At 41.6% G+C, this 10393-nt stretch overlaps 1 protein-coding gene across 1 annotated transcript in view; it reads left to right on the forward strand.

Annotated features, from left to right (window-relative positions):
• The window catches only part of LOC108682022 (potassium/sodium hyperpolarization-activated cyclic nucleotide-gated channel 4), a 29430-nt gene extending 21025 nt beyond the window's left edge, over positions 1-8405 (forward strand). Inside the window, exon 2 of the mRNA XM_018171110.1 lies at positions 7502-8405. Coding sequence (XP_018026599.1) covers positions 7502-8405 — 904 coding nt within the window. The remainder of the gene's footprint in view (positions 1-7501) is intronic.
• Positions 8406-10393: the final 1988 nt, after the last annotated feature.

The raw sequence follows: 10393 nt of genomic DNA on the forward strand, positions 1-10393 counted from the left end.
GCCATCAACTTCAGAAAAAACTTTGAATTGAGAGATAAAAATATATTCCCTTCTCAATATTATGTGCTTAAGCTGAAATATGCTATTTGTTCAGATTTAATATCCAAATTAGGTTTGAATTATGACTCAAGTTTCACGACTCAATTATTTGAATTATGACTCGAGTGCATTAGCTAGGTAGTAGATTATCAGCCGAACCCTCAAATTGAAAGGTGACGTTTAATATAATCAGTCCATATCAAAAGCGCAATAGATGGAGATGAAAGAGCAAGGCCTTAATAATATGCAATGTTGACAGTAAGACAAAATATAACTCAGTACGCACTGAAGTGAGTGACAGAGAGCGCATTTTCTCGTCTACGAAAACGTGAAGTCACGGACAGACGGACGGACGGACATGACGAGCACAATAGGGCATTTCTTCCATAAATGAGAAAATGAGCTAAAAAGGGGTTAGTAACCATAAGACAATGAATGACCTGACAAAATTTCAAACTATTAGTTAGCGAACGACGAAATAAATCAACAAAACTCTTATTACATAATCTCTTAAAATGAACATTAATCGTTATTAATGTTTATATTACGGGATTAATTTAATCCCCCATTAATTAATCCCCCTTTCGTTAAAGCCCTTTACATCACTGTTAACACGAGGATTATTACCTGCCAATTACCAATTATAGATTGCTGTTTATTATTATCTGTTGAAATTATAATTCTGTTTCACATTTTTTTGTAATTTATGATATTATTATTATTAATATAATAACGCTTAATCATCGACGAACTTCCGATCTGAAAATTAGTTCAACCGAAATGAAATGGGGGGTTAGTAATATGAAAAGTGTGCGAATATTCTCAGGTAATGAAGCCTATAAACTTTACAAGCTTAACAAGCAATTTTTCAATCTTTACATATTCATTGATAGCTTTCATCGTCACCAAGTTCGTGGTTTGACATCTGTAATGATTCCCAATAGGATAATAAAACAAGTGAAGTGGGCTCATCTGAAAACATTTCTGTTCACGAGGCTCCATTTGAAAGGAATAGGTTCTCTTGTGTTTACCGTTTAACAATTGCCTTTACTGATGCGAGTTGATTTAACAAATGATTCATATGTTTTTTTTTTAATTTGTATACGGTGATACTTTTCAGTTTGAAATTACTAGAACAGAAAAACGTTTGGCGTCATGAATAAGGATCAACATTAAATAGTCTACGGATATCACACCTGAAATTTAACTACCTTTTGTGCTTCTGAATAAGCAAACCTTAAGCTTTAACTTACGCTATTGCTTGCTGCAATAATCTTCGTTGCGAAATCTGAGTATAAAAGGTTTTTAAAATACTGGCAATAGAACTTTATTTCATGTGGTACCAAAAGTTTTCCTAAAACTTGTGGCTGAAGTCCACCATAGAAGGCAGCTGTGCAAGCTGCCGTGGAGATCAGCCGTGACTGTGAACACTTCGGCAGATGCGGTGAAAGCTTTTAGCTTTCCCTGCGCTGGACGAAGCAGGTTAACCATTCATGGGAATTACGATGGTGCTCAGACCAACAATATTACTCGTAGCGCTTACAATGGTTAAGCCTCTTACATTGCATACGCTAGTGACGCTCGACCGCTGCACGCTTGCATCATACAAATTCTGTTTGATTCCCGACTGAATCTTAGCGTGATGGTGGCAGGGGGCAGGAAGGAAAATTGTCCTGCGCTCTTTGTCAAAGGGATTGCAAATACCAGCATGAAACATTGAAGTGATTATTCAAAGTATTATATCTAACAGTTTGGTTATTAATGGAAATGACTATTAGCCTTTTGTATTAGCCTTTTGTTGCGCAAATATTTGTGATAGTTGTGTATCGAAATGTCGGTCTAACTTTATTAATGACATTATAATCACTATTATGAGGAATTAGATAACTTTGCTTTGTCTCCCATCGTCAGATCAGTCATGATGATGAAGTCGACACTGATGGTGCTGATGATGGTGACAGTGATAACTGTGAGCAACAGCTGGATGGTGATGATACTGATGTGAGCAACAGCAGGATGATGATGGTCATTATCTTTTGTCAACTCTGATCCTGAACTGTCTCNGCTGCGATCTTCGTTTACACAACGCAGGGGTCCGCAACACAAGCCGGGGCTGCGATCTTCGTTTACACAACGCAGGGGTCCGCAACACAAGCCGGGGCTGCGATCTTCGTTTACACAACGCAGGGGTCCGCAACACAAGCCGGGGCTGCGATCTTCGTTTACACAACGCAGGGGTCCGCAACACAAGCCGGGGCTGCGATCTTCGTTTACACAACGCAGGGGTCCGCAACACAAGCCGGGGCTGCGATCTTCGTTTACACAACGCAGGGGTCCGCAACACAAGCCGGGGCTGCGATCTTCGTTTACACAACGCAGGGGTGCGCAACACAAGCCGGGGCTGCGATCTTCGTTTACACAACGCAGGGGTCTGCAACACAAGCCGGGGCTGCGATCTTCGTTTACACAACGCAGGTTGTGTAGGCTTCGGTTGACAAGAGGAGGAGATGAGAGAAAGAGGGGAGATGAGGGAAATAGGAGAGATGAGGGAAAAAGGGGAGACGGTCTCTTGCTGAGAAACTTTCAGAAACTGCGACGTCATTGCTTGAACCGGAATTTTCATCAATATCACTCCCATCATTGCTGTCACCGGATGATGAGGAGGAGGATGAGGCTTCGGTTGATGAGTCTCTTGCTGAGTAGCTGCTTGACGACGATTCGCTGCTTGACGAAGAGTCGTCGCCAGAATCCCACACGTCGCGAGCCTCGGTCTACTAATCCATCGCAGTTGACGCAGGCATTTTAACCAACAAGGAGTTGCGCGTTCTGCTTTGCCTCAAACTTCAATTCCTGTTCAAGTCTACGGCTCCTCCGCGGCAAAATACAACGTTGTTTCCTCAGTTTTCATGTCACATTAATACTCAGACGCTACCCAGGCATCCTGGATACGCGTCTGGAGTTATGCGACATGAATAAGATTTTATCCGCTGGCGTATCTACATAAAATGTATTTTTACTGAAGTTCTACTAAAGATCATGGAATGAATTTTATTTATAATTTCTTCTTGTAGCGCATTTTCTCATTTATGGAAAGAAAGGTGCTATTGTGCTCGTCATATCCGTCCGTCCGTGACTTCACGGACGGACGTGAGAAAAAACGCTTTCTGTCACTCGTGAGTGACAGAGAGCGCATTTTCATTATTGTGGACAGAGAGCGCATTTCAAAAACTAGATCAGTATACTTACTTCAGTGAACTGCAGTGAGTACTGATCTAATTTTTTTCGCCTTTCGCTGGCGTTGGTAAACTGAAATGGTGCTGGATGCGTTGTCCTGCGATGCCACGACACTGATCGACTGGCGATAGCTGAAGCCCTTCTCATAAGAAATAAATCTCCGTCTATCAATTTCCAAACCATGACTTTGGAATTGTGTTCGGAGTGATTTTGAATTTCAATTCTCCTAGCAGTATCCTATTTATACCTATTTCGTGTAGGTACTTATGTTGATCAAAATCTCAGAATTAAATCTTTTGAAACTTAATAACCAATTTTATCACATTCGAATGATCATTAATTTATTCAATATGTATTTCGAATTCCTTCTTTCCGATTCAGCGATGAAAGCAAAAAATACCGTTTGACTGATTGCAAAAACAACCCAGAACATTGCCGCTAAAATGCGTTCTTTGGTTTTCACTCGAGCCAGTGTATTGGAACGCATGTGTTTATGTTATATCAATAATAATTAGACTCTAGGATCTAAAGAGAAAGCCGGGTGATCTTCATGACCGTTTAAACTTTCAATTTGAATGAAAAATTTCGAAAACTCCGTATATTCATAGCCATACTTCCAGAAGGAAAGAGTGATGCAAATTTTCCGAAATACCTTTGCATTTAAGCTAGATTTTTGCGTCAATGCCGGCTCATTCCTTAACACAAAAATAACAATGAAAATACGTCAGCAGCGAAACGTAGAGCTCTACAAACATCTCAACTAAATTTGCATGTTAATCCCGTGTGGGAAATGCGTTGCTAAAAATCATGGCCCACAGGGCATGGCTGGCCGCCTGTACTGCGGCCATAATTCTTCACTAGGTTCATGAAAATCGATATGGAGAGACTGATAACGACCGTGGGCGCTACTGAAACGTGCTCACTCGTGCTTACCTGTTCAACATTATGCGGTACTCGTGCCCTCCTCCTGCTTGCCAGTTCAACATTCTGCTGCACTCTTGCCCTCCTTGTGCTTGCCAGTTCAACATTCTGCCGACTTCTTCATGCTTGCCTGTTCAACATTCTGTAATAATCATAATCGTTAAACTTGTATGTTATATACATATTCAGTGTTGGTGTAGAAAACAATCGCCGAAATATGCTCCAGCAACACTGAATCAAAAGTATACAAAAATTGTTTATTTATTTGCAACTAAATTTATTTATTGAAACTTCTTAAGGTAAAACTGTTTAGGTTTTAAGGTAGTTGAGTGAAATTATTTTTGAAAAGAGGTTATTTCTCCTAATAAGGAGACGTATATCAGAGAGTTTAAAATTGCTTAAATCTACCGCATGCTGGCCAAATGAACGACCAGAGCTTAGCAGCAATCCTCGCTCGGATGACGGCAGATGATTAAGAATGAAGTGCAATCATTGGGAGCAAACACAAGATCAATGATGATGGATTCAATTGTTTTGCTTTCACTGAGATGATGATGGACTAGCGCTCTGTTTTTGCTGTGTTTTCATCTAACACGAAGAGCATCGTAAGCTTTGACTGAAACTATGTTGGAGTTCCTCGACTAAGAATTAAGAGAGATGTTACAATGACGAATTAATTGTGTTGGCAGTGAATTCAAATCGCCGTTGCGCGTATAGCGGTCTCACATAATTCAAATTATTCAAATTCTTATTCCCATCGGACCCCGTTGCTGTAAATGAGAAGGACTCATGTAAATTGAAAATGTCTGATGACGAGAACTCTATCGCAGAATTTTCCGGGACCGGCCGTTGACTTTACAAAAAAAAAACGCTAAAATGTGGCGCTCTAACAGTTATTGAAATAAAAAACGACAAAATGACAGTACTCAAAGTTTATGGAGAAAAATTTGCCTTGCCTTGTTGCGAGAAATTAACTTATATATTCATTGAGATAAACAAAGAAGAACGAAGCGCTTCAGTCAACGCAATGTTTAGTTATTCAAAGCATTTGTCCCAGCCAAGCTTCATTCTATTCATATTATTCAGCTGACGCGCTGCAAGATAACACTTCAGGCACGCGCGCCGGAGCCCAACTGAATATAGCTTCAGAATACGCGTTTTAAGTTAGAGATCAAAGCGAGAGTTGGCTGCAAGTCTGGCATCAATAATAGCAGAAATTCGTGTAAAGTTTTAGGCAATAAAACTATGAGATCCCCGGGAGCGAGCGACCGGGGTATCGTTTGTGTTCCATAGTTTTATTTCAATACTATGGGATGAAACGTGTTTATGAAGACATAATTAATTCAACTTGATTCGGGTCACAGAGCTTTGATGAGTTTCCTCTTGACTCCTTCAGGAACGAGTGCATTTTAGATCAATCAGGAATTTTAGCGTCATTTTAATAAATTCTTGGTGTAAAAGCAGCCAATTCCAATATAGTCATTGTATTGTTTCAATATAGTTGAAGGTTTGTTTCCGATGTATACAGAAGCTTGTTTCCAATGTAGCTATTATTATATTGATGAACCACGGACCGCAATTCTAATTACCTTCTATTTTAAAACAGAAGGCTCATGTTAATTTCGTTATCTTGAGTCTTGACCATATTTGTGCAATGATACATGTCGTTAAAAGGTCAATCATTAGAAAGTTCGCGAATACAGGCCCATTTAGGGTATAGTTTTATATTTAAGAGCGGTCCAAGCATCGTCCAATTAGCGCTATAAATCGAGCAACCGAAAAAAATTGATGATAATATAGCACAGCCTCTTGAACAACTGAAGCTTGAAACAATTAATGTGAGGGAATAACTCGAGTGCGACAGACGAAAGACGCAGAATTCAAGACAAACACAGCGAAGAGTTCATCGAAGTGGAACTCTTCCCTTAGTACACTAGCTGTGCTGGTGCTCCTTTGCTGGGCGGTTAGTTTATATTGAAACAAAGTTACTCTCAGGCTAGACTAAGAATTAAAACATCAGTCAGTTCGTCAATTTACTGAGCTCTACAGTGCAACTGGATACGTGGTGGGCGCATAACATATCTACCTGAAGGCTTGCCATATTTATGGAGCTGCAGCAACACTACGAAGGCTAAATGCGATTTACTCTCCACTTGGGGTGTCACCTCATTTTTTTCTTGTTACTTCACAAGTAAGAGGTCAGGAAGTTTGCGAACTTCTCGCCTCCGGAGAGCCGTGAAGGTTCTATGTTTTTGGCAGTCCACCGCATGAATCGTTGCGATTTGGTTGCTCTAAACAGAAAAAGGAAATAAACTTTCCAGGAACCGAAAAAAAGTTTGTGGAATCAAACTGGTTTTCATAAAGTCACTTTAAAAATGAAATGTGTTTGCCTTAGTTCCTGCGGAGGTAAAAGTTTCATAACTTTCCTCAAAGATTCTGGGATTGTTGTTCGTTTCATGATCAAGGCTTGCATGCAATATTTCTGAATTAATTCGTAGCGTTCAAGGTCATAGCAAAATTTATGGTACGAATCGATGCAGGGCTTAGTGCGCACACGTGCAGTGTGCAGGCTCCGAGTTGAACCTTCACATCAAATATTTTGATTTGATAACCTAAAATGTAAGAAAATGTTAAACCATATTAACGAGTCGATGCCGATTTTTCCAGCGATCCTAAATTTTTGTACGAGCACTTTCCATAAAATATTTTCTTTGTGCTTGATGCTGCTTAGCTGCAAACTCCATCCTTCAGTAGGAAAATCATGATAAAAAGTTTCAAAATAGCATTACAGGTAAATTCTTGGGTGCAAGTGTACGGATAGACGCTTCAATAGAGAATCTTGCGCAGCTACAAAACTCACGCGAAGGATCGAGTACGATTGTTCTGCGCTTGTTCTCCTTGTGGTAGTACGGAATCCTGATCTCAGGACATTGTTTTAAGAGAAATTATGCAAATGCTCGCACACGCCATTTGGATTGAGACGGTCGCTCCTGAATTTTGTATAGACGGGGGCGTGTCTCATACGGTAGATAGCAATTTGCTTGCGTATTTTCGCAATCTCATTGGAATATTTTGTAATAACATGAAAGTAAGTATTCGTCAATGATTTTACAAACATTGTTCCCTAACCTTGGCCTAAGTTGGTCAGTAAATTTGTGAACCCTATTTTTGTTCGTTGTTCTTGGTAAATTTCACGGTGGGTTATCTTCTTCGCAATGCTATGTGAGATGCAACTGTCTACTACAGGCAATAGTGTGTAGCAGCACCGAAATTCATAACACTAATTTGTTTCTTGTCTCTTTGGCAGGGAGTCTGAGCAGCAGACGGACGCGAGTCCTCGCCCTGGTGACACAAGCAGCCGTGGTGCATGCGGTGGCACCAGCACCGGCAACAACAACCTCGGTGGCAACAACCACCGAAGCAGTTTAGGGGGTAACAGTTTAGCGAACAGTAACGGAGGCGGCGCGGCTTACGGCAACGGTGATGGTGGCGCTTCAGGTATGGAGGGCAGACGAGGCTCGGGCCGCGGCAGCTACAGCTGCGTGTCTTTAGCAGGCAGCAACAACGGCACTGCCGAGTACCCTCGCCATCAGCAACAGCATCAGTCACAAGACAACCCCCAGCAGCAGCAGCAGCATGCCCGTACCTCGTCCGGGGGCGGAGTCTCACGGGTGATGGTGAGCCGACGGGCTCAGCGGCTCCCCAGTCTGCGTCTCGCGAATGGCCGGGTTGGAGCGAGCGGAGCGGCCGGCGTCTCGGGCTCTGACGAGGAAGAGGTTCGCTCGCCTCGCTCAGCAGCCGCCTCACAGGCCCTGAGGGAAGACATTAAGATTTCTTTAGACACGACCACGTGCACAGACTCACTCATAACCGCCCTGGAGGATGAGACCGCCTTCATGAACGAGTTTATCTCACACGAGATGAATTTCAAGGAGCCCGGTAAGGTGCACTTCGGTGGCGATGACATCTCCCTCTACGGCACGCCGAAGGAGGAGATGGGCCCTTCACAGGCGCCCTCGGCGCCGCAGACGCCGAGCATCGAGCAGACCAAGCCCTCCTTCTTGAAGAACCAACTACAGGCGCTGTTCCAACCTACCGACAACAAGCTCGCTATGAAATTATTCGGCTCGAAAAAAGCCCTAATGAAAGAACGCATACGACAGAAAGCAGCTGGTCACTGGATCATCCACCCCTGTTCAAATTTTAGGTAAGATTGGACTGTGTGTGAAACGAATGCGTATGCGTAAATTGCGAATGATTTGGATACTTCTATCAAACAATACTGTACAACTTAAAATTTACCTCGAATTTGAAATGTTGTGTTCTTTTTACTCTGCAAAGACCATATAATGTTCTACAGTGTTACGATTTTTCCTATAATATCAACTAAACTTTATGATCTCCGCGATAGACGAATTTTCTGAACACTCCATCATTGTATTGTGTTGAGCCATGGATTGAACCCTTCATTGGGATATAAAGTGCTGCCATCCTCTGATTGAATGTCGTCAAATGTGTGTAGCGTGTAGCCATGGATGAAGGTGCTGTATCATGTAGCCATGGATTTAAATTTCTTCCTTGTAGTATGAAGTGTAGCAAAATATTGTATACTAATTTTGTAGCATGTAGTGTAGCCACGAAGTGAGTGCCTTCATTATCTCAAGGTGAGGAGGTTTAGACAAAGTGTTAGATGGAGTGTAGGCGTGGATTGCTAAGGTCAAAGGTGTGCTGCGTGTAGCCAGGGATTGGGTGGCTTAATGAAGTGCAGGGTATATCCTCGCGCTGGCTATACATTGATAGACTCCTGGGACATTACTAGGACCAGGCCCCGACTTTTTCATCCAGAAGCGGCAGCTGATAAGATAAAGCGTTGGCGATTCAAAGATTGATATTAAATATCTGATGTGCACGGTGAAAATGATTGTGACAATAGTGGTCGTGACGTTGCACGACGTGTGTATGTCACTAGACGTGGAACGCCCAAAGACGTACCGCAAAACTCGTTACGTCCGATAACTTATAGATTTATGGATCGCATGACGTCAAATGAGCTTCACTCGCCGCCTGTATTGACAAAACCGAAATATACGAGCCAGGCTGGAACTTTAAATACTGAGACATGCTGGTGCTGAGAGAGCAGAGAAGACGCTGATACGTGCGACTGAAGGCCGGCCGCTGATAGTGCGGTCAAGATTCAGCAATACGATCGTCTTCAGCCTCATTTGAGGTCATGTAGACACTGATAATCATGCATGAGATTACTGACGAAATGGATAATATTTTATGTTATTGTGGCGCTCATTGCTTCAACTCTCTCGAAATTCCGGTGGCCGATAGAGTTTTTTCTTATCACTATCTTATCTATACTATTTTTATATATTTACGTGCTTTTAAAAACAACATCGATTTTAATATCCATTACCAGCCACTCGTGTGGCAGAAATTGTCACATCTGACCTAGCCCAAACACAAGATTTGTATTATACGACTTCTAGTCTGGAAAGTTCAGGACAAATACATTTTGTGCATAAATTAATTGCAGGACAGAATCAGGTCCAAGGGTTAACGTTTTGTCTTCAAATGAGTTAGGTGAGGTCAAGAGAGTGCGTATCTGGAGGTCTGGTAACGCGATCGAGTTCTCGCCTACCGACAAAGTGTGTAAACTTTTATGGGTAGTTGGGCGAGTCTGAACCCCAGAATGCATTCGTGGGCTCAGTCAGGATAAAGGTAAAAAACGAAAATAATTTTATTGCTGAACTAAACATTATATTCATTGATATCTTCTTCTTGATTAGCTGTTGGGAATGAATGCATAAAAACCTAATTTCGAGTTAAATTGCTCTGAACTCATATTTCTTTTGTTTACGCACTAATTAGTCAGTACTTCGTCATTAATGTTAAAATTTGCGAGAGAGAGGAGTGTTTTGAAGCTTTAACATAATTACTAATCCCACGAACGATTTAAAAAAGATGGAGATGTAATAATTAGGCGTTATTAATCATCAATCTAATCAAGATTAATTTGTATTCAAAATAGTTAGTCTGAAGTATGGTGATTTCAGTTAATTTTAAATAAACGGAGACCAAGATCGGATAATCAGCCATCGATCGTTTCATAGCAGGGAAGTTTAGATTGAACAGCTGCAGCATTGCAAGGCCGCTGCACGGATGTGGCGTCGTAAAGCATTTGGGACGTTCT

The sequence above is a fragment of the Hyalella azteca genome, unplaced genomic scaffold (genome assembly GCF_000764305.2).
Source record: "Hyalella azteca isolate HAZT.00-mixed unplaced genomic scaffold, Hazt_2.0.2 contig5628, whole genome shotgun sequence".
NCBI lineage: Eukaryota > Metazoa > Arthropoda > Malacostraca > Amphipoda > Hyalellidae > Hyalella > Hyalella azteca.